Source organism: Eimeria necatrix, genomic scaffold, assembly GCF_000499385.1.
Source record: "Eimeria necatrix Houghton genomic scaffold, Enh_scaff79, whole genome shotgun sequence".
In the NCBI taxonomy this organism is placed as follows: Eukaryota; Apicomplexa; class Conoidasida; order Eucoccidiorida; family Eimeriidae; genus Eimeria; species Eimeria necatrix.
In genome coordinates, this window is record NW_013654609.1 from 1 (window position 1) to 23,619 (window position 23,619).

Here is a 23,619-nt window from a genome sequence, read left to right on the forward strand (position 1 = left end):
AGGTTGGCAAGAAAGAGGCTCCAGGATCCCCGTGAAAACCTCAAGACACGTCTCAACTCCTGACTGAAGGGTAGAGGTCAGGAATACGTCCACGCAAGCCTGCCGCCGCTGCTCTGCAGGCAAGTCCTTCGTTTGCTTTACAAATCGTGTGAACAGTTCGTGCAACAGCTCCACCTGCAGACGGCCGTCGTCGCTTAGCTCCGCCACGCCGTCACTCGGGTTGAAAAAACCCGTGCGTTTCTTGCGGACTGTCGGCTGCACCAACACTACACAGAGACAAAGAAGACAGAAAGAGAAGACCCCATAAATACACTACATGCATGTGCACGTATCCGTGACCAGCATCAAGTATTAAGAGCACGTGCGTAAGCAAGCATGTCCAAAGCGTACTCAATTCAAGCGTGTTTCTACGACATGCCAGGTACAAATACGCCAACAAAGGTGCACCACAGTTGGCTACACAGAAAGCATGCAGTGCCTGGCGCCCACGCAAGTGATGGGCATGCACGAAAAAATCGGGAAAGCCAACAGAAGGCAGGGAGTACAGGGGAGACAAGACGGAACAAAGCAACAAAAGGAAAACAGTGCTAAGCACGAATGACTCGTCAAAAGAAGCATCTATGACACCTATGCAGGCTGCCAACAAAACGCCGAGACAGCTTCGTGATCACTGAAGCCAATAAGAGATACGACGCAAGACTGAGACGGAACAACTGGAATTTTGAGCACTATTCCGACAGATCTGATGAACAAATGAAAGAGTAACGTGCAAACACGAAATTAGCACACATGGGGCATAAGGCCACCAGGAAAGAATGCGAGCCATTACGAAAAAGCACACAACCACATATATCCACCGGAGGCAGTTGCGGAATTAAAATATTTCTAAGATGAAGTTTTAAATGTATGAAACAGAAACTGTGCAGTGCGTGAGCTTGCACTCACATCTCTGTGAAATTTGCCGGTTACCAATGAGCTCCTCGCCGGTGCCTGCAGTGACGAAGATGAGCATCTTTTTCTTTTTGTGCGCTGCCGCTGCTGCTGCTGACTGTTTTGCGAAGGCCTTGAAGGCCAGCAGCAACTCCGAGGCCTCCCCTATTGACCGTGCATGGCCCACGGGGGATAAGAACTTGCTGGGAGCACAATTCAAGTCCGCGTCTGTCACCGGGTCTTCCTCGGCTGGCTCTGCGGAAAGGCAGGCGAAAGCAGCAGAGGCGAATGCACAATAAAAGACTGTTTAGATAAGGAAATTTACAAATAACATAAAGAAGACTGAGACGAAAAAGCGGGAAAATTCACAGGTAGACATCCGACAGGCATTCCACAGAAGTATATAGAGGCACAAACTGAAGGATACAAATGAAGGCCAACGATAAAGAACGCAGCAGCGCACAAAGAAATATCGCATTGTGTGAAGCAAAGCATGAAGCAAACGGAAATGAAGAAATGCAAGAAAATGTGAAAACAAGGGAGGAAAAACGCGACAAAGAGGAAACACAAGGGCCACAAAGATGTGTACGACTCATATGCGTCTGCCAAGTGACAACGGCACGGAGATAAACTGAAAAAAGAGAAGAATAAGCTTCAGTTGAGATGAACGGCAAAAAAGCACGAAGACAAGAAAACAGGAAAAGAGGAAATGGCAGAGAAAGACACACCGACACTTCAGAGCAGCACACATAGATAAGCAGACCCGTGCAAGACAAGAAATGAATAAAAGCCAATATACGCAATTCTCCCTCAGAAGCAAAACCATCAACAGAAAAGACCACAGAGCATTTCGTACAAGTTAGCTGCAGATCAGCCGTCACTTCGAGCGGCTCTCTGCACTAAGGCCCAAGCCCTAAGCCCTAAAACTGAGTATTGGTTCTTTGGATTCTATTCTGAGCCCTAAGTTCTAAGCCCAGATCCTTAAAGCTAAAGAAAATGCTCGTATTTACCAACGGCAGTACTCCATGCGTCATCTGAGACGGAGTGGTCGTCTTGAGTGGATTCATCGGAAGAAAGCTGAGGGGAAGCACAAGACACGAGGGGAAGACAAGTACGCAATGTGCCACAAAAATGCAGCAATTAATTAGTGGAAGCTTCAACGGGCCTCCTCTAAGCGCTGCTCATAAGCAAGCAATAAACACGGGTCGCGGCGCAGCGCCTTGCAGCTTTTGTCTCGGCTGGTGTGCTGGTGGGCTTACATCAGTTGTTTCGTACAACTTCGTAGAGAGCTTGTCAAGCAAATTGTACCGGGAGCTAGGATTGCTGCGGGAAGGGGTAGGAGGGCCGAAGGGGCTCGAGGAAAGCCCAGAGGAGGCCCCCTCAGGGCCCTCTGGAATAGGGGAGAATCCAGCGGAGGGCCCGAAAACGCCTGGAGAGTTCAAGTCCGCAGGCTGGCGGTGCTGCTGATATGGCTCTTGAGATTTGTCACTGTAGAACCGCTCGTTGCCGCGTACGGGCAGAGACAGAGCAAGCGTGAAGCAGAAAAGGCAGTAAGCGGCGTCACGCCTCATCGTTGGAAAGGGTTCGGGTCACCCGGCTCCTCAAGGGGCTCAGAGTGACTGCAAAGAAGGTCCCCAAGGCATACAGAGACAAAGGCTACTGAAAGCATACAGCTGGGAACTCTTTGTCAACCATCGAACATCGTGCGCCGCAACAGATCGACCGCCAGCAGCAGCAAGCAGCACAGTCTGAGGATCGACGGGGGGCAAATTAATCAGGAGTTGACCAACAAATGCAATAACAACCCAGGTTTTCGTAAATATGCTTTAGAATGTACTCTGAAGTGAAGTGACGCAGAGTCCACACAATACGGGAGTTCATACGGTCAGTCCCAGGGGCTGGGCCTTGCTCTGCCACCACATGCCAAGTGGAACGCTACCCTACCTGTGTTCGTTTCTTCTCGTATTTACTTATGCTCAAAACCCTGATGTACACTTAAAGCAAACCCATATAGCCTCTTCCAAGCCCTTTTGACCCTCGAACTCTCCCCTAGAGCCAGTTTTGCCAAGCGCTCCAGCTCTCCGGTAGTTGCGGGGGTTGGATTAGTATTGTAATTAGGTAATCTGTAGATGCGGCGACATTAAGAAAGGCTCAGACTTTCCTCTCATTCTTTTTCGAAGGATCCATGGATGCTTTGGTCCCACTCTTTGTGGCTTCCTGCGGAGCGCGCTCGAGCTGCATGCTGAGACTAGCTAGTGTCTTAGAAAGTGTACTTGCTTTTTAGCATCGATTGCATAGTGCCTTGAACTACCAATCAAATTTCTAAGGCTTCTCCATCCATGCTAAAGCCTAGTGATCATGGTGAAACACCCCAGGGTCCGGACGGCCAGGCGCCGCACCGTCCCGTTGCGGGCAGAGAGAGAATCTAGCAACCACGTGTAGTGCAAAATGACTTGAGAGTATCAACTGTGCACCATAAGGGCAATATATACAACGAAAAGATCTTTAAGCCCCTGGGGTGCCCGGATTCTGCTCGTCCCGCGGTGCACTCAAGGTGGGGATCGGGGGATTAACAGTGACTCGCCAGTGATCCACCCTTTCCTGCTCACTAAGGATCTTTTTCATAGATAATTATTGACCAGGCAGTGTCATAAGGAGTTTTGCTTATGAGCTAGTTCGCTATTTGCACATAGTAACACCGAATGCAAACCAGTGGAGGCGCTCCCCTTGAAGAAGGCTCGGTACTGCATTTGACTCTGTGCGTCTTAGTCTGAAAATCAAGAGTACCTACAGCAAATACTGACTTCTGGTTGTGAAAAGATGTTCTGGACAGTTATACGGTGCGTGACGGGATGGCTCAGTCCTCCCGCTATTCCCCATTTGCATCTTCTCTTCAGTGACCAAACGCCTTGCATCGTCTTCCTCTACATCTGCTGCCTAAACAAAAGTTTTGTAGTTTGTGTAATTTAGAGTCGTAACGCATCTTCAAATTTCTGGGAACTAAAACAATGATCGCACTTCAAACATGCCTCTAAACGTTTTGGGGATGCTTTGCATGGGTGCTTGACTTTCATTCTTCAAGTTTTCTTTCACTGCTACTCCAAATTGTATGAAGCATTCTTTGTGCAGGTGTTTCAGGATTCCATAGGCTGACTCCTTTTCTTTACGCAGACTTTGTCTTATTGGAGTGCTTGCTCTGCTCATTCTCTCATTCTTTCATACCTGTTAATATTTGCGCGTATTGAACGCTCCGGCGCATTTACTAGAAACGTAGCTACCTCGGGGATAAACTTCAACCGTAAGGTCACAGGCTCTGCCCAAAACTTGAAGTGGATGATGCAAACCAGGATTATCATGCGCACTGACACTGTCTTGAGCAGCCACCAGAAACGATCCTTCTGCACGGCTTCCACCAACCCCCATCTGGAAATGCACACAAAAAAAGCTATCTGAGTTTAATCGGCGTTTGATAGTGCTCTAAGTAGTTCTTGAGGAGTTTCACAGCATCAACTAGCACAGTCAACGCTCAGCTGAAAGTAGGGAAGCATGGAAAAGTGCCAAGAAGAGAGCTAGATGAACATACAGTTAATGAGCTACAAAGTGGAAGCCAAGTGCATGGCGGCACGGATTCAAGGGCCAGCCTGCCCAAAAGCATAAAAATTGTGCCACATTGGAGGCGTGAGCTGCCGTGTATGAAGGCTCGGCTACCGAGACTGTGCTTACCAGTTTGCGAACAACCCCAGCTGTTTCGCTGGATGCTATTAGGCACAGCTGTGATGCACTCTTAAATACTTGCGCATCGCGTTGCCTTATTAGCAGGCAAGCTAGCTACATCGCCGCTGCCATGCTCCCTCGTTAACGCCACACGGACAGGTGTGCCCTTTTCCTGCGGAACGGCCGGAGCTCACTCTGTACAACGCGTTAAGTAGCCTTTCTTCAACTACATGATTCGGGAAGCAATACTACATATTTTGCGCTATATACTGGCGTCTATGTGATGTAAGTGGCCCTCGAGCGTGAGGAAGGACTCAGTGGTATTCCTAGCCCGGCCGTGAGCTTGAACGAGCAAAACGTTTCGCCGAACAACCAGGAACGTGTAGCTTGAGTCGCAGCTCTAGAAGCATGCCGCCACTTATGTTCTTGGTGACAGGACGCATCAATGTCAGGCTCTCACTCACATGCGGCAGCTGAGCGCTTCCAAATATCTAGGCAATGCGGGCCTCTATTACCTTTGATTCCCGCAAAGTTTCGCGATTTCAAGGCAATTTTTTCAAGATGAAAGAAAGCGCGTAGAGAATGCATTGTCAAAACTTCCTCAGCATGCTGCATCCCTGGAGCCGGCCCGACTGCCTTGCATCGCAGCCGCTCCTCATGAATTACTAGCTTCTCTGGTATTGACCAATGAGACGTTTTATTAATGTATCAACACTCTGGGATATTCGTGGCGCTATAGGGTGATGACAAGCACATGTCCACTTTGTAGGGGAGCAGATGACGGCGGTTCATTTACTTTGATCAGGCGGAGCCGCAGCAGCAAGAGCACTTGATTCAGCAATAATACCGCTGGCAATCACAACAGCAAAAACAACAACTGCAAACGCGATGGCAAAAGCAGTAGTAGCAGCATTTGCACCAGGAAAACTGCAGGAGCGGCAGCGATAGATAGTGGCGCCAAGTGCAACAGCAACAAAACTGACATGAAATGAGTGCCTGAACGATCAAGACGCTTTGCACTGTAGTGAGCAATGTTGCTCACGAGACGTGCCATTGAAAGAGGCGAAATGGCCTCAGCAGACGTGAAGTGAAGCTGGGCTACCTCATGAAACCTTGAGGCCTACCAAGACAAGAAACGTCCACTGCTTCAAAGAGGTGTGTAACAAACGGACTTCGGGAATCCACCGAATCCCCAAGCACCGAATTTAAGTAAATACTCTTAAGCAACATAAGCATTGTCTTATATCACGCGCTTATGTTGTCACGTGGGGCAACTTAGAACGCGGCGTTTCGCAAGGCAATTGCCTGGCCAGAATTTTTTCACAAGAAAAGCATGGACACCCCAAGTGAAGAGCTTCTTCCCTTTTTCTTACTCTTGGCTTTCCCTGCCCCCTCCATTCCTGCAGTGCTAGAAAGCTATTTCCTTAGCCCGCCTCTGTGATAGTTATTATTACGAGCCTGTTGTAGTTTGAGCAGCAAAGTTAAGATACTTTTGCATCATGCTACACGAGTTCGCGTAGTTAGAGCCGCTTGCTTGGGATCACCCGCACAAAATTAAGGCTTGCTGATCTGCAGGCCATACTAGCTTAGGCTAGCGCTTCAGGGAGATAATACGGGCTCAGTATGGCATAAACATTAACCCATTTGGTTAAAACACAAGAATATTCCTTTTTCATTTCGCCAAATGGGATGGGATACCACGACAGTGTACAGGTGGCGATCGTTTCAGAAAGATGAATGGAATGGCGCGACCTCTTAGTGAAATTCTCTGTCTATAGATTCAGCAAGTGCGCCAATTTTCTCCGCAACATATCCATTTGTTCCAACGTGATATGACCTTCTCAGTTCCTCCGTAAACTCTAGCTGGAAAGCTAGCTGGCATTCTTGCAAGAGCCTGCTACCAACAATTACACCAGTGGACACACGCATCGCTACATGCGGTCGATCACTCTACGCCAGGCTAGTGTCAAATGGGCGCAGCTAACCAACACCAGCTGGCGACGGATAGATGGGATTTCCCGTTCGCAGGATACAGGCACGTCCAAGTTGCCACTGGCAAGGAGAACAACTTAAAGGGGGGCATCATTCACACTACTTCTCAAGCTTTAGTTAAACTGCAGTATCGTTGATTTTGCGTGTATTCACGCGTCGATTTCTCCGTTTTTGTCAGCCCCTTTGCTGCATGCAGCCCCAAACGACCTGGCAGCATTGCTCTTTGTAAAAGGCTGAGCAGTAACTCTTCGCTTGTATCTTTTCTCGTTTTGAAAAATGCTAATGCAACTTTGTTCTGGTGGCAAAGGAGCGTGAGAGACTGCGGCGGACTCGTGGAGTGTGCGTACACTGCGGCTGCTCATTGCTCAGCTCTTGCATTTTCCCTTCTTCAGTCCAACAGCAACGGCTTAGCAGTGTTAAGGTGTTTGAGCAGTCAAATGGAAGGGGTATTTGGGTACATATGAAGGGAGATATGCTGCGGCTGTTTGTCGCGTTGCTTTTGCAGTAGAATAGCAGCAGCAGCAGCAACAGCATGCGAGTTCCCGAGGACACTGCTGCGTCAACTGCTTGTGTCGTCGTGTTAAACACGTGGAAGACAGAAGTGCCATGACGGCTGCTGCTGCGAAGCAGCCGACTGCTGCTCCGGCAGCAGCTGCTGCTGTTTCAGGGCCAGCGCTGGCAGCAGGATCAGCTGCTAGGCCGGCAGCAGCAGGGGGACTCGCAGCTTCTTCTCGCCACAAAGATGCAGCAGCAGATGCGAGTTTCCAGTCTCTGTCAGCTGCTGAGTCCCACCGCTACGTCCTCGTGAAGCCCGTGAGCAGCAGCAGCAGCAGCAGCGGCGGCCAAGATGGAGGTGTGGACAGAAGCATTTTGGTGGACCCTTACAGACAGTGCGACCTGCAGGCCACGGAACAAAACTTCGCACAGCTGCTGGCCAGAAGGCTTGAGGTGAGTCCTTTGTTTTGCTTCCTTCTTCATTCGGGTGTACGTACACCGCAGCTTGCGCCCGCGCGGGGACTTCTTGCCCGTTTTTTCGGGTGTACGTACACCGCAGCTCGCGCCCGCGCGGGGGCCTCTTGCATGCGTCCATGTGCTTCTTTTTTAGTTCTGTGAAGAAGGAGTTTGCTGCTGTTTGTGAGTGCTGCCGACAGCAGCAGCGGCGTTTGCTGCTGCATGTGCTGCCATTCTTGTTTTGTCTCTTTCCTTTCTTATTCTGCTGCCTTGCTCACTTCTCTTATTACCACTTCTAGTCCAGTTGGCCCTTATAAACCCACAGGCTAAAATCAGTGTCTAGAGCAAACCCTTTGCTGCTGCTGCTAGCGCGGTAGCGGCGGCAGCAGCAGCTGCAGCAACAGCGTAGGCAGCAGCATCAGCAGCGGAACCTGCTGCAGCTGCAGCAAGCTAGGTCTTGCCCTTGTCGTTTCTGTAGAGCCTCTGTTACTACTGTTGCTGCTGCTGCTGCTGCACCTCCGTCGCAGCAGCAGCAGCAGGTGCAGCAGCAGACACGACCGCTACTCCCTCTGGGTTTCGCTTTTGCTGCTCACTGCTGCTGCACATGCTGCTGTTTTGCTGCTGCTCTCGCAGGCCTGGCGGCAGCAGTGCCTCCAGTTTGTCCCCATGGCGCTGCAGGAGAGAGGCCTTGAGGGGCCCCCTGGGGGCCCCTGTGGGGAAAGCCCTGAGGGGCCCAGTTGCTGCTGCTGCTGCTGCGTCCGCGCAGTTGACTTGAATGTGATATTTGTGTCGGTTTCCCCGGAGACAGAAAGTGCTCTGGTTTCTTTTTTCTTTGAGTTTGTCTACTGCGTGTCTTGGGGGATGCTGCACCCTACTGCTGCTGCTGCTTTCCTGCAGCAGCAGCTGCTGCCCCGCGCGCTGCTGCACCTGCTGCAGCTGCTGGAGGACGTGCACCAGTGCGCAAGGAAGGCGCAAGCCCAGCAGCAGGAAGCTGCAGCAGCAGCAGCTGCTGCAGAAGCTGCAGCAGCAGCGGATGACAAGGTCAAACCCGAGGACTGCAGTGCAGTCGCAGCAGCAGCAGCAGCAGCAGGCGCTGGGGAAGCAGAAAAGCGGCTCGCGGACGAGTCGTCTTCTCTAGCTGCTGCAGCGCAAGCAGCAGCAAACGACGCAGCAGCAGCAGCAAAGGAAACACCATCGGGGGACTTAAAAAGCCCGAAGAAGGAGACAGAGCCTGCCAGCATTTGCATTACTTTTGCTTCTTGCTTCAGGGGGCCCCCCTCCCCCGCAACTCTTAACGTTTCAAGAGCAGCGGCCTTCATGGCCCACATTCTGGGGCCCCCCGGCTTGGGGGCCCCCCACAAGGGCCCCTACGGGCTGCAGGAGGCGCTGGGGGCATCCGACAGCAGCAGCAGCAGCAGCAGCAGCAGCAGCAGGCTCGCGGGGGGAGCTCTGCCCCAGCCGTTTTTGGCAATGCTGCTAGATGGGGTCACGCAGTGCGCGGAGATGCTGGGCGGAAACGGGGGAGGCCCCAGCTCAAGGAAGGCCCGAGCGACTCTCGCAGGTCAGCTGCTGCTGCTGCTGCTGCTGCTGCTGCTGCTGCTGGCGCTTCGGGGGAGGCCCTGCGGCTGCTGTTGCTTCTGCTGCTGCTGACGCTGCGGGAGGTTCCCTGCGACTGCAGTTGTCTCTGCTGCTGCTGCGGGCGTTGCGGGGTGGCCCTTGCGGCTGCTGTTGCTGCTGCTGCTGTTGGCATTCGCTTTCCAGTTTGCTGCTGTGCGGCTAGCGGGCATGCATAAGCTGAATAACTGAGCAAGCTTTTGCAAGTATATATTTTCATATTCTTCCAAGTATTGGCCTTTTGCCCAACAGCAGCACACCCGGCAAAGGAAAGAGTGTGCATATTGCCTTTGGCCCGAGTGGGTGGGAAATGCTGCAGGGGAATTCGAGGCTTCTTTTTGAAGGGCAAATTTATGTGTGGTTGATGATCAAGTAGTGCGATTTGGCGCGCATGCATTCGCAGAAGAAAAGGGGAAAAGAAAGGCTCAGTTAGATGTGTTTATGGAGCTTCAATGTGCTTATTTTTCACCTTTGGCCAGCAAAATGCAGCAAAGATGGCATCATGTTCGTCTTTCTGTGGCTGTCTCTGCTGTCCTGCAGCTTTCCTGCGCCAGCTGGAGCTGCAGGGGCTGGCGACTTCTCAAGACATCTGCGGGATCGTCTCCAGTTCCCGGCTGGACGAGATGCAGTGGTCGCGTTTGGCTTCGGGGGGCCCCTCTGGGGGCCCCCCTGGGGGCCCCCGGGGGACCCGCAGGGTCAACGAGCTCCTGGTCAAGGAGAGGACTAAACGCAAATTCACGCTGACTGTTCACAACTCCACTAGAGAGCACATTGCGCTCTATGCGAGGATGCATGCGCTGCTGCTGCAGTTCGTTAGCCACCCGGTGAGAGGCTTAGCAGCAGCAGCAGCCGGAAAGCTAGGCTAAGCTTCTTGAGGCTGGCAGATATTAAAAGAGACACATTGGAACGTAGCTGAGACCGAAGAAAGGCTGCAGCAGATGTACAGGGCAGACAAGCATCGAGGGAAACACACACACCTCTCACGCTACAGTTGCAGCTGTTGCAGCAGCAGCAGCTGCTGCTGCTGCTATTGGGCTCAGTGCTGCGATTGCTGGTGTTGGTACTGCCCGTCTCATTCTTGAGTGCTGCGGGCTGCCTGCTGCTGCGTGTGTGCAGGAGAGGCTGGGCGTGGCTGTGGCTGCGGAGGCTTACAAGTCCATCATCAGCAGCGGCAGTTTGTGTCCCTCTCGTTCTCTGTCTTTGCTGCTGGGGGTCTACGAGGATTTCCTGTGGGCCCCCAACCAGCTGCTGCCTCTCGTGCGGCTTTATGCGGGCCCGAAAGTGCGAGAGGTGGTGGGCTTTACGCTGCATATGTACGCTGATGCACGGGTGCACTTCAAGCAGCAGCAGCAGCAGCAGCAGACGTGGGGCACTGCCGGTGGTAGCAGCAGCAAGAAGCATGACCCACTGGTACGTCGTATGTGTTGCATGCGCACAATATGCGGCTTCTCAGTTTTTGGCGGGTCCTGCAGATAGAGCTGGTGTGCATGCACTGCACAGAGGTGTAATTGACAAGCTGATCTGCTCCTGCCTGCCTGTGCTGCTGCTGCTGCTTCTGCTGCTGCCGCTGTTTTGGTACTGCTGCGCTTCAGCGGACGGTCGAGGCCGAGATGGGATCTTTAAGGACTTCTTTACTGAGCAGCACCGCAGAGGGGCCTCCGAAGGAGTTCTTTGATCTGTTGGCTGTGCTGATTATGAGGGGGTCAGCAGACGCTGCGCTTGCTGCTGCTGCTGCTGCTGCTGCTACTCGTGCAATGGGCTGCTGCTGCTGCTGCATTTCTGCGGGGCCCTTTCCTCTTAGCTCGTGTATTCCTCGTGCACACGCCTCTTCTGCACCTATGAACTGCCTGTTTGCGTTCGCTTTTCTTACACGTCATTGAAAGCGTGCTGTAGAAAAGCTGTACATTTTCCTGCGCACAATTCTGAAACACTTGTGAGGTCAGAGACTTGAGAGGGGCAGAGATGGTGATGTCCATTTGCGTTTTTAAACTCACTGTCCCACATCAACAGCTCATCAAATGATTCATATATGCGTGCAAAAATGAGTTTATGGTTTTGTCCAAGAACCCGCGCGCGGAAACCTGCGCACGAAAATCCGTGCGCGGGAACGTGTGCCCGGAAATGCGGGTTCGTGCACTTTGGTTAGGGTGTATGGACACTTGCGCCTGCATGCACATGCATAAGCCCAATTAGGGTGCATGAACACCTGTGGTACATGCGCATAGACAAGCCTGATTGGGTTGTATGAACACCTGTGCCTGCATGCACGTAAGGTCTGCGTGTACAAATGCAAAGATGGATTTTTGGGCATAAGAGAACAAACCGGAAAGATGCGTCAGCGTGCGTGTTTGTAAGCACATTTTTGGACACTTGAGCCCTCACTTAATGCATGCGTGCACTCTGAATTGCATTCATTAGGATGGGTATGCTTAAAACCTCTTGACGCAAACGGACGTGACAGAAAAATGCACCGAAACTGCAAAAGTGTTTGCACGTATGTTCGTGCACAGACTGCTGTCGCTGGAGGAACTGTACCCTTACCTGCTGCCCTCCGACGCCTCTCTCGCTCTGCTGGCCGATCGCCTGGCGCTTCGCTACCGCCAGGCCCTCTCACTGGCAAAGGCGGGGACCCTCCAACCGCCTCCGAAGCAGTCGCCTCCACCAGCAGCAGCACCAGCTGCAGCAGTAGCAGCAACAGCAGCTGCTGAAGCTACTTCGGGGGCAGACTCGTCTCCGCAGCAGCAGCCATCCAGCTCTCAGGGTACGCCTGTGCAGTGCGCCACGCCAGCCTTTTAGCGTGGGCTTCCTGCTGCTGCTTCTGCTGCAGTCTACGCTGCTGCTGCGGCGTCTGATGCTGCTGTTCTTTCTGCTGTTGTTCTCAGGGTTTGCGCCGTCGGGGCCCTTCGGGCAGGGCGGCCCTGGAGGGATGCAGTTTGGGGGCCCATACGGAGCATCTCCTGCCTGGGGCAATTCCCCAGGTAGAGGGGGGCGAGATGACTGGAGGCAGCAGCAGCAGCAGCAGCAACAACAGCAGCAGCAGCATGCAAGGGACAGCCCTGTAAATTCAGCTGCTCCAGCGGCAGGCGCAGCAAATGAAGAAGCTGCTGTTGCCGCCGCACTGCCCCCAAAGGTGGAACACCTTCTCCAGGAGGCTGAAAACACCTACAGGTGAGCTTGCTGGCTACGGCAGCCCCAGTGTTCTTTTTGAATTCGAATTTCTTCATCTCATTCTCTCCCTTTGCCGGTCTTGATGCATGCTTTGTTTCCAGTAAATGATGTTCATTAAGGCTTGACCACGTACCGCCTGTTCCCAACAATACGTATGCATGTATATATATATATGTATATATATATATGTATGTATATATATTTGTACTTGCACATCTGTGTGTATATATATATGTGCTTTGGCAGTGGCCGTTTCTGTGCATGTTCTTATTTGCATGCATTGTGGCGGTGTGTTTGGGGCTTTCTGTGCTGCTCCTGCGGATTTGAATTGGTGTGCGGTGCAACAGGGCGTCTCGGGACTTTGTGTATCGTTTGCGCGTTCCGAAATTGGAGCTGTTGGCGTCTCTGTTGGATTTCAATGCTTTCGAGTCTGCCCAAGTTTTGCTGCTGCACTTCGCTGGAAAGCTGAGGCTGCTGCCCACAGTCAACTCTCGGGTGCACAAGAGCCTCGTTCAATACGTCAGGTCAGCTGCTGCTGCTGCTTTGGCTGTAACTGGCAGTTCTTTTCTCCACGCAGAAACTTCCTCACTTCCCTTTCTGTTTTCTCACTTTCACCCTTAATTATATTCTTTGGGTTTAGTCTAATGGGGCTTGTACAGGAAGTTTGCCCCTCTAACTCTCCGCAGGACAACTCTTTTCGGCTCTTTCCCACTCCCCCCTGTCTTGTGTCTCATGGACCTTTGGCCCTGTCTTTGCTGCTCTTGTATCGTATTTCTGGATCTTCTTTTACGGGCTTCTGGCTCTCTTAGAAATTTTGTGCTGTGGAGGCCGCCATGCTCAGTCCGCAGTTTATGGGCTTTTCCCTTTTATCGTCTTTTATGTAGATAGAAAGTACATCTTTTGCATCCCATGAAGACATGCATTTCGGGGCAGGAGGAGCAGCAGCAACTTCGCCTGTGGCGGTTTTGTCCTCAAGTTGCTGCGGGGAGGCTTGAGGCCTCGCCCTTTGTTGCAGAATCAAGTGCCTATTTGCTGCGTGCGAGTTGCTGTTCCTCTAGACTTAAAATTGGCCTTTTTGTCTTTTATTTGGCGTTTTTGTTCCTCTTTTTGGCTCTGAAGCCAAGCCCCAATGCTGCATGCTGCAGATGGCCTCTTGTGTGTCCGCCGTGCTTGTGCCCTCAGCTGGCTAATTCGCCCCATATTAAAAGGGCCAGAGGCCTCCTTGCGGGAGATGCTGGAGGCGCATGCAAAGGCCCGAGGGGCCCCGTCTGGGGACGCAGCATTTGGGGCCTACAAGGACCCCCTTGACGAGAAAGTACCTTCTGGAGAGGCCCTTGAAGCCCTGCGAAGGGCTGCAGCAGACGAAAACAACTTCAGCCCCGCCCGCCTCCCACGTGTGTGGCTAGGTCTGCTGCTGCCCTCGCTGTCTGCCCCTGCTCAGGCAGCAGCAAGAGCTGAAGCCGCAGCACCAACTGCAGCAGCAGCAGCAGCAGCAGAAGCAGGAGCAGCTGGGTTCAAGGCTCAGGGTCAGTTTCAGTGCACCTCATTTGACGATTTCTTCACCAAGGCAGTCCCGTTGCTTCGCGTGCTGCATGCGTCCCTGGCGTTTGCCCCCCGGCTTTTGCTGGGGGTGTTGGGCATCTGCAAGGAGTTTGCTGCTTCGGTAAAGGCTGGCAAGGTGCCCCAAGACTGGCGCTACGAACAGCTGGTGGGCAGGCCCTCTGCACAGGGGCATATTCATTGTGGTCCCACACCTGTTGAGGAGCAGCTGGGGGTCTGGAGAGCCCCCAGGGGCCTTATGGCGTACGGAGTGCTCTTAGCAGCAAGAGGTCTAGCAAAGAGGCATTTGGGGGGCTCGGGGGCTCTTTAGGCTGCCGCGCGCTGCCTCTGAAGGCGCTGCAGCGAGTGGCTCATGGCCTGTGGGGCCTCAGCACCATGGGTGGATACATGCATGCGCGCATGCATGCACACATGCATGAATGGATGCATGCATCATGGGAGTGTGGACTCGACGCTGTGCATGCACAGGCCGTCTTTATGGCGGAGACGATATTTCCGGCTGTTTCGCAAGTGCTTCATGGGGCCCCCACTATCAACGCGCTGCTGTGGTCAGCCCTTAAGGAGTTGCCGCCCCACAGGCGCTACCAAATATACGACAGAGTCATGCAGCTGTGGGAAAGCGAGCAGTGCCCCTTGGTACGAAATCAGCGACGCGTTAGCTGCTGACGCTGCTGTTGCTGCGGGTGCTGCCGCGGCTGCTGCCGAGTTGCTGCTTCCGCATAACTGCGAGTGTAGTGCTGCTGCAGCTGCTGATAGCAGCGCTCTTCTAGTAGTAGGACTCATAGGAGCACCAGCAGAAGCAGCGGAAGCAGGAATGGCAAATTTAGCCTCAAATAATAGGGAGAATACGCTGGAGCTGCGTGGCTACAGCTGCGCGTTTTGCTGCGTTCGAGAAGGGCTGGGAATAGCTGTTTCAGCTCGCCGCAGAGGCGCCTTTCTTCGGGCCGATGGCCCCTTCTGTTTTGCTGCTGCTGCTGCTGCTGCAGGCATTGAACTACGAAGTGGCTCGGCTAAAGCTGCGCAAGCTGCTGAAGCGTTTGACTTCTACGATATTTTCGACTAAGGCAAAGGACAGCGACAAAAGCATTTTGGCAGAAATTGCGGCCCTTTCCCTCAGTGCCCCTCTGCCCTTGGCTGAGATCGCCATTACCCAGGGAGACTTATTTGACGAAAACATGGTCAGTCAGACGGCCCTGCAGCAGCTTTGCTTGCTGCAGCAGCGGCTGCAGCAAACGGGTGAAAGAGCCGCCACAACAGTAGCCGCTGCGCGGGCAGCCAGTTCAGCAGCCTCCACTGCAGCACGTGCTGTGTCTTTTCTGCTGCTGCCCCACCGTCCGCTGATTCTGTTGTTGCTGGTGTTGGTTCTCCTGTGCATTTCCGCGATACTTAGTCCCTTCGTGCTGCAGCATAACGCTTGCTGTTTGTTTATCGTTGCTGCTGGCGCTATTTGCTGCTGCTTTCGTCGCTCCGGTAGAGCATTGCAGCACCGACAGCTTTAGGGAGAGACAGGGCAGCAGGAATCTGGAGCGGCGTGCTGCTGCTGCGTGCTGCTGCTGTGTGCTGCTGCTGTGTGCTGCTGCGGGGCGCTGCTGCTGCTGTGGGCGGGCGCAGGTGCAAACCCTGACGGAGGCCACGCGCCGGGTCTCAGCTGTGGCAGCAGATGTGTTGGCCTCGCGTTTCATCCAGCGGCAGCTGCGGCGCCGAGACGGAGGCGGCGAGGGCGAGGGTTTGGGGGTTTCTCGGAAGCTGCTTAACAGGGCGGCCATGGCTGGCCGCTTCTTCAGGATGTGCGCAGAGCCCCTCAAAGCTGCTTTCTGCCGTCTCTTTGCCTTCTTCCCCCTGAATCCATTGTGTCTTTGCTGCTGTGTGCTGCTGCTACTGCGCACTGCTGCTGCTGCAGCTCGCCGGCCCCGCGGGCCAGGATGTAGCGAACTGCGTGGCCGTTTGGGGATTGTATTTGGTCTCTGCCTGTACTGCGTTTGTCACTCTGCCCGGTTGCCTGGTGCTTCATTTTGCCTCCCTGCTTTTGCCTCGCCTCGGGGTGCTTCTTCTAGTCTTCATTCCTGGTCTCTTCGTTTGCCTTCTGCCCCCCAAAACGCCTTTTGTGCTGCACATTGGTTTTCTGCCTTCCTTTCACCAGCTCGTCTTGCTTCCAGGGGTTTGCTGCTGCGTCTGTGTGGCTGCTGCCTCTGCTGCTGGCTGCATTGATGCGGCCTTTTGTCTCTCTGTTGCTGGTAATTGGCTGTAGCATTCCGTGTTGGCTATTCTGAGGCTGTCTGGCCACGGCTGGGCGGGCTGGGCCATTTCTGTTTTTGAACGAGTTGGAGTTCGAACTGCCTCTGTTGCTGCGCAGCCACAAAGACACCGACCTGCGACCCCTGCTGGTCTCCACAGTGACGCGCATGTGGTGCGAATTGCACGTGCGAGACGTGAAGCACTTTCGCAGCGGGCGGGAGGAGCTGGCTGAGGAGGGGGCCCCCATGGCGGTGGACGGGGAGGGGGCCCTTGGCGGCGGTCCCCAGGGGCCCCCCTCTGTCTCCGTCGTTATAGCTGGCAAAAACAGAGACTATCCACACCGCCTGGCGGGATTCATCAGAGACAAGGAATACGTAGAAAGGCTTCTGGAGCTCGTCGGCGGCTGCCCCAGACTCCCGGAGGCGGGGGCCCTAACGGCAGACCAGATCTATGCACAGGTAAAGACTGACTCTAAGACTTCTCCTGCAGCGGCCCTGCAGCAGCAGCGAAGGGCCTGCTGCAGCAGCTTCAGCAGCGAGGCAGCCGCAACAGGCGGGCCCGTGTGGAGGCTGAGACAGCAGATCCCAGCGGGGTCTAGCAGGGCACTTGGATATAAACAAGAAGAGAAATACTCTGGGGGCCTCGGGGCCTGGGGTAGCTGTGCACGAAAGTTGCTTGCTGCATGCTTTGTGCATGCTCGCTGCATGCCTGATGCATTGCTGCTGCCTGCGTGCTGCATGCTTCCTGCATGCCTGCTGCATTGTTGCTGCCTGCTTGCTGCTGCTGGCTGCTGCTGCACCGCAGGCAGGGGGCCCCCTGCTGAAGGCGGAGGTGATGCTGGCGAGCGGAGAGGAGGACTTGGCGGTGGATCTGCGGGCGCAGCAGCTGCTGTGCGAGGCCCTGGGGGACCCGCGGCTGCTGCTGCCGCTGCTGCTGATTCCTGCGAAGGTTCGAGCTGAGGTGCTCTACGACTCGGAGTTCAGGCAGTCCATGATGGTGTTTGCTGCCACTGTAGACGATCTCCACAAGTACCACTTGCAGCTGCTCGAGTACCTCCGCCGCTCCTTTCCCAGAGAGGCTTACCAGGCTGTGCTGCCGCCCCCCAAGACTCTGTTTGCTTTTCTGTGCCCGGCGATGGCCTGGAGCTTCCTCAGGCCTGCGCTCCCTGACTTTCTCAGGGCCAAGCCAGACCCCGGTAGCAGCAGCAGCGGCGCTGCCTGCAGCAGTACCAGCAGCAGCAAGAAGACGCCGCTGCCACAAGATGAATCGTCGCCGCAGACCCGCGCGGGCTCCCCTGCGTGCAACACTCCCCCAGCGAAAGAAGCAGCGGCAGCAACGCCTGCTGCGCCTGCGGCAGCTGCTGCTGAAGATGAGGCTCAAAGCCCAGCAGCTGGCTGCAGCGCCTCTGCAGCAAGCTCTCTAGAACCTTCCTTCACAGGTTTGTTTTTCCGTCGGCTTCCAGCAACACCGGCAGCACGAATGCCGCCACAAGCGGCAGCAGCAGCAGCAGCAGCAACTGCAGCAGTGGCAGCAGCTGTGGGGGAGGTGCTTGTGCGGGTATGCAGAGAACTGGGGAGAGTGCATGCTGCCGCTGCTGAAGCCTTCTGGGATCGACCCCCAGAAGTTGGATGGCCTGTCGGTGAAATTCGTGCTGCTGTTCTGGCGGCTGTCTCTAGAGGACATTCTGGTGCCCACGGAGCAGTACGAGGCCTCCATCAGCAAGCTGCAGAACGCTTTAAACGACGTAAACCCTAAACCCTAAACCCTAAACCCTAAACCCTAGTTGCTCGGCCGCAGGAGAGAAGGCCGACACCACGAATGCTAACTCGGTGTCCGGGGCCCCGAAGCCAACCACAGCTATTGCGCCTGCCAGCAGCATGTCGCAAATAGCTAGGGGAGCATGCAGGTATGGGGAGAGCTGGTGTGTAAGGGCTTTGGGTCTAGGGTTTGTTTGCTGGCGAGGTACAGACGCAGAAAGCAATTGAAGAGATAGAACGTTACCGTCGGAACATGGCCAGCAGCGGCAACAGCAGCAGCAGCAGCCGGGAGCCGACTGCAGCGATGGTAGCCGCAGGGGCAGTGGACTACAGCAGGAAGGAAGAAGAGGCCCTCAAGAAGAAACGGATAAGACTCAAACAACACCGCAGGGCTCTTGAGCAAGAGTTCAACAGCCACAAGGCAAGGCAGGCGGCCGTGCGCGCGGCTCTGCAGGACGAAAGTCGCACGTGGCTGCTGCCAGCCAAGCAGCAGCAGCAGCAGCAAGCGCAGCAGGTGCTGCTGCATGCAGAGAGCTGTGACTCCGACGGGGCCTCTTCAGTGCTCACCATGAGCCGCCGCAGCAGCACCACCGAAGACAGCTTGGTGCTGCCTCGAGATACCCCCAAGCGGCTCTCAGGCGGCGGCAGCGAGGGTGTTGCTGCGCCCAAAACCGGCGTTGCTGCTGCAGCAGGAGCAGCAGCACCCCAAGCAGCAACACCAACAGCTGCAGGAGCAGCAGGCGGCTCCAAAAGGGGACCCTTCGCAATCCGTGCGATTATCAAGTACATGTTGGCTCCTCGCGTCATTAACTCTGAAGCTGATGCGCTCTTCTGCGCTCACTTTGTTTGGCTGCTCGTCAGCCTCCGCCTTCCTCTCTTCAACTTTCTCGATTTCATGAACATTTGGACACGCATGCTTGTGCCTCTCATCAGGTAACTTTGCAGACGTAGTAGCAGCGCCATAGCAGCAGCAGCAGCAGCAGCAGCAGCAGCAGCGCACCGCTGCCGCTGTTGCCGCCCCAGCAGCAAAGGTGCGGCTAGGGCGCTGGCCTGAGTAGCTGTTCAGCTTCCTGTGGGGCCCGCCTAGCGCCCAGCACCACAGCAAGGGAGCCCCACTGGAGGCTGCGGGGCCCCCACTGGCTGCTGCGGGGGGCCCCACTGGCGGCTGCGGGGGCCCCATCGGTGGCTGCGTTAGTCTGGTGTGGCTTTTTGCCTTTCTGCAGGAGCAGTACTGAGCGGGAGGCGCAGATGCTGGGCCTGTTTGTTGCGGAGATTCTGTCCCCCTTGCGTCGTTGGCTACAAGACAAAGAGGCATTTGAGAAGGAGACTGAGGGCAACTGCTGCTTCGCGCTGACCTACAGATTCGCAGACAACAAGGCCAAGCACTGCCACCTCGTGAAGGGGGCCAGGAAGTGGGAGGCCCGAATACTGGACGGTCTGGTGCAGAGTAGGAGCAGCACTCTGGGCCAGCTGGGGCTGCAGCTGCGCTGCTGCGCTGCAGCAGTGCCTCGCGTTGCTGTTGCTTTTTAGATCTTTTTGCATCATTCCCGCGGAAACGTTCGAGTGCCCCAAAGCCTGCACTAGTGTACTCGCCATCTCTGCCATTTCTTCTAAATGCTGCACGTTTGATCTCGCCAGTGGCTCTGCTGCTGCTGCGGACTTCTCTCTCTGTGCTGCTGTGTGGGCCTGTCTCGGCGGTGGGCGGCTAATAGGGGCTTCTTCTTTTTGGCCTTTGGCTGCCTCGAAGCCAGTGGCCTGGGCGAGCCGTTGCAGCTCCATTTAGTGCCAGCTAGCTGCAAGTAAAAAGTGAAAAGCTGCGAAATTTCTCATGTGAGGCGCTGCTGCGTCGGGCGAGGCTGCGCAGGTTTGCCTCTGGCAGCAGCTGCTGCTTCATCTCCCAACGACTCGGGCTGGCTGGAGACGAAGGCCGCGGTGGTCTTTTTGTCGCGGTGTCACTACAGCTTTCCGCTAACTTACAGGCGTGGGGTGGAGCTCATGCGCCGCCTAGAAGAAGCTCTGACTGCAGCACAAGTCCGTGCCTTTTGCGTTTGCTGCTGCTGCTTCTGGTTCTGCCACTGAGTACATTATGTTGCAATAAAAGGTCCTGCGGAGGAAGCTGTAGCGGCGGCGCCTTGGAGGCTCGGTGACTACAGAGTTGCTAGACGACTGGCTAGCTGGCTAGCTAGCTAGACGGGCCGCTGCCTGGCGGTTCGTCTGTGCAGCTAGCTGGGTAGCTAGCTAGCCAGCTAGCTGCAGCTGCCAAGCTTTTGCTGCAGAGCAGTCAGGCCCTTTCCCTCTGCCGTTTGCGCGCGATGCGAGCAGGCGTGGAACTGGAAGGACGTTTCACTCTCGGCTGGCAGCATAATGAAGGTGCTGGCGAAGCACCAGCGGGAAGGGCGGTGGCTAGACCCTGTCCCTGCAGCAGCAGCAGCAGCAGCAGCGGCTGCAGCAGGGTCTGGTGCAGCAGCAGAAGAGAAGCCGAAAAGCAACGCGCTGTCGCAGCAGCAAACGACACCTGCGGGGAAGGATAAAGCTGCGGCGCTCCAGCAGCCAGGCGACAACAGCAGAGCCACAGAAACCCCCAAGCTTCAGCAGGGCCATACTGCTGCAGCGTCGCCTTTCAGCGCGACAGCGTCAAGAGCAAAAAATGCCTTAACTGGGCTGGCTGGAGAGCCCCAGGCCAAACGGGTTAGCAGAAGGAGCAGACAAGGAAGCCAAGCGTGCTTGCTTAACTGCTGATTTTGTGCTAGATGCGTATCCGTTTGTATCTATGTCTATGTATATATATATATTAGATATACCTATATTCATATATCTATATCCATATGTATATCTATGTATCTCTAAATGTATCTATGCATATATATTAGATACATATATCTATTTCTATATATACGTATATATGTATATCTATATATACGTATACCAGTATATCTAAATATACATACATATGCACATATATATAATATGTAGTTCTTCTCATTTAAGCGTGGAGCGCGCATTGCGGTATAGGCGTGGGCGAAGGGGTAAGTAAATAAGAGGGGGAAGAAGTAATTGTTGACTGATTCCACAGGCAGGCAGGCAGCCTTAAAGGGCTAATACAAACCCCAGCTGCCAAGTGTTGGCTGATGTTTTTGCAGGCCAAGACAGAAGCAGCAGCAGCACCACCAGGAGCCAGCACTGCAAACCCACCAGTACAAGCAGCGCCTGCGGCATCAGACAGCTCTACGAGTAACAGCAGCACGAAAAACCCAGCTCGCCCTGCTGCTGCTGCCACCCCTGCTGCTGCTGCCACCTCTGCTGGAGCCGCACCTGCTGTATCAGCACCTGCTGCAGCAGCACCAGCTGCAGCGGCCGCACCTGCTGCACCAGCACCTCCTGCAGCACCTGCTGCTCTTCAGCCCCCAGCCGCCGCTCCTGCTGTTCCTCCTGCTGCAGCCCCCGTGCGAAGGAGCCCTCTTGGCCCTGAGGCTGTTTCTTTGATGAAGGCGAGGATGGCAGGGCTTGCTGGAGCTTCTCCTCCTTTGCCCAGCAGCGGCAGCACTAAGGGCAGCCGCAGCGGCAGCACAGTTGTAGGCTCGACGATGCAGGAGTCAGCAGGACAGCCTAGCAACAGCAGCAGCAGCAACCGGCAGAGTAGCAGCAGCAAACCCCCAAGCAACAGTGGAGCATCTCCGAGGCCCCTTCGTAATGCCGACTCTACTGCGTCTGGAGGACGTGGGGTCCCATTCGGCAGCTACGCATCTGCAAATAACAGCAGCAGCAGCAGCAGCAGCAGCAAGACAGAAGCTCAATCAGCACGTAGCCATCGTGACGGCGGAAGCACTTCTAAAAGCAGTGACTCCGCTAGCGGGCGTCAGCAGGACAGCAGCAGCCGAAACAGCAGCAAAGCGGCTGCTTCTTCAGGGTCTGCAGCCACCGGCACGGCGGGGCCAAGCAGCAGCAGCAGCAACAGCAGCGGAAGAACGCATGCTGGTGATGGCGGGCACGGGTCCAGGAACCGAAGTGGCGCCCCCAGCAGTAGCGTCAGAGATGGGGGTAGCAGCAGCAGACAGCAGCAGCATAGAGGCAGCAGTAGCAGCAGCAGCAATCGTGAAGGGGAGAGCACTGCATCCAGCAGCAGAAGCAACACCGCGAGGAGCAACCACAGCGGGAGCATGCGCAGCAGCAACAACAGCAGCAGCTCTTCTGGAGACCCAAGGCCCTCTTCTTCAAGCAGCAACAGCAGCAATAGCAGCAGCAGCAACAGCAGCAGCAGGGATAGCAATCGTACGCGCACTCATAGTTCGTCCAGCTCCCGCAACAGTAGCAGCAGCAGCGGTGTGACGAAGCCTAGAGTGGCGCCCAAAGCACCCCCGCCCATTGTGGCTCCTCGTGGGGTCAGCAGCAAATCAGGTGTTTCTGCTGCTGCTCCTGTTGCCACGATGCCCTCTGGCTCTACTCACCAGGGCCCTCATTCTGCTGCACCTACTGCTGCCAAGAACAGCAGCAACAGCAGCAACAGCAGCAACAGCATCAGCGGCACTGACGCCTTCGGTCCAGGATCCTCGGCCCGGTCCCATGTACGTGCGTGTACCGCATCGGGCCGAACTTGCTGCAGAGATCCTTGGTGCAGCAGCAGCAGCAGCAGCTGCTGCTGCTGCTGCTCCTAAGGGCCGTGCTTGCTGCGGCCTTACCTCCTACCGGTGTGGGGCCCCACAGTAGCTCGCTGCGGCTTGCGTGAGTGTTGCTTTGCAGGGAGGAGCTGAAGGGACTTCGGGGGGCTCTGCCTTCAGCAGCTGGCCCAACAAGAGAGAAGGAGATAGTGCAGAGGGAGACGAGGATAGGAAGCGACAGCGTACTGTGGACGCTGCGGAGGGTCACAGCAGCAGCAGCAGCAGCGGCAGCAGCAGCAGCAGCGGCAGCAGCAGCAGCAGCAGCAGGAGCTCGGGCTCACGCAACAAGATTAAGAAGCCACCAGTTCCTGCTCCTATGTCTGGGGGTGTTCCCGCCGTCCCCCCTTCTAATACAGCAGCAGCCGTGCCAGCAGGAGCTGCAGGTGCTGCTGCGTCAAGTGCAGCTGCTGCTGCATCTGCTGCAGACGGCAGCACGCCGCAGCCGCGCAATGCGCTGTTCGCGCAGCAAAGCGAACAGAGGCACAGCAGGAACTAGAAGGCTCATTGAAAGCAGCCGTAGCCGCTTGAGCTTCAAGTTGTTTTGCAGGTTATCTCATCTGTGCGCCCGAGACCCGGAGCGCCAGCTATGGGGGCTGGAGCCTGGCTGCACTTATGTTTTCTTTATATGCACCTCTGCATGAGTACATTTAGGTATTACTTTATTCGCACGCATTGAAGCGATAGAATGAAGAGTGCCCACGTGTACGCATGCACCCGTAGATGCAGCGAGTAAAGAAGCTGACAGCAGCGAGAAAGAATAAAGTAGAGAGGCGGGACAGTGGAAACGCGCAGAGAGCAGGAAAGCACAAATGAGACAGTGTTTTGTTTTATTAGTATCTAGGCAAACAAGCGTTTTCTTTCCAGTGGCTCAGAGCTTCGGGTGCTTTCGCCAGCGAACACTCTGCTGCGCAGCAAGCGGCCACTCACCCCTTCACAGCGAAGACCGAAAGGGCACGTGTGAGGGTCCAGCGCTCTTTAAGGGCCCCACTGCCTAGGCACTCCAGCTCGGCTAGCTGTGGGGTCCAGCTCGGCTACCTGTGGGG

The 23,619-nt window shown here is 55.1% G+C and overlaps 2 protein-coding genes across 2 annotated transcripts; one reads left to right on the plus strand and one right to left on the minus strand.

Moving 5' to 3' along the window:
- ENH_00076460 (hypothetical protein, conserved) lies at window positions 1-2,501 on the minus strand (the record flags this gene model as incomplete). The annotated part of the gene is made up of 5 exons (XM_013582944.1): window positions 1-266; window positions 490-627; window positions 946-1,185; window positions 1,941-2,007; window positions 2,190-2,501. Coding segments are annotated over 5 exons (1,023 nt in total), but the record flags the coding sequence as incomplete, so codon positions are not given.
- A 4,572-nt stretch (window positions 2,502-7,073) lies between these two features.
- Window positions 7,074-23,072, plus strand: ENH_00076470 (hypothetical protein, conserved; the record flags this gene model as incomplete). Its single annotated transcript, XM_013582945.1, has 23 exons — window positions 7,074-7,082; window positions 7,267-7,584; window positions 8,221-8,299; window positions 8,354-9,148; window positions 9,742-10,025; window positions 10,318-10,611; window positions 10,794-10,903; window positions 11,712-11,962; window positions 12,084-12,369; window positions 12,717-12,893; window positions 13,552-14,077; window positions 14,398-14,565; window positions 14,916-15,107; window positions 15,541-15,716; window positions 16,283-16,622; window positions 16,969-17,602; window positions 17,730-17,908; window positions 18,127-18,854; window positions 19,145-19,356; window positions 19,786-19,952; window positions 20,244-20,609; window positions 21,062-22,483; window positions 22,659-23,072. 23 exons carry the CDS (start codon window positions 7,074-7,076, stop codon window positions 23,070-23,072), a joined length of 8,127 nt encoding a protein of 2,708 aa, XP_013438399.1.
- Between the last annotated feature and the right edge of the window lie 547 nt (window positions 23,073-23,619).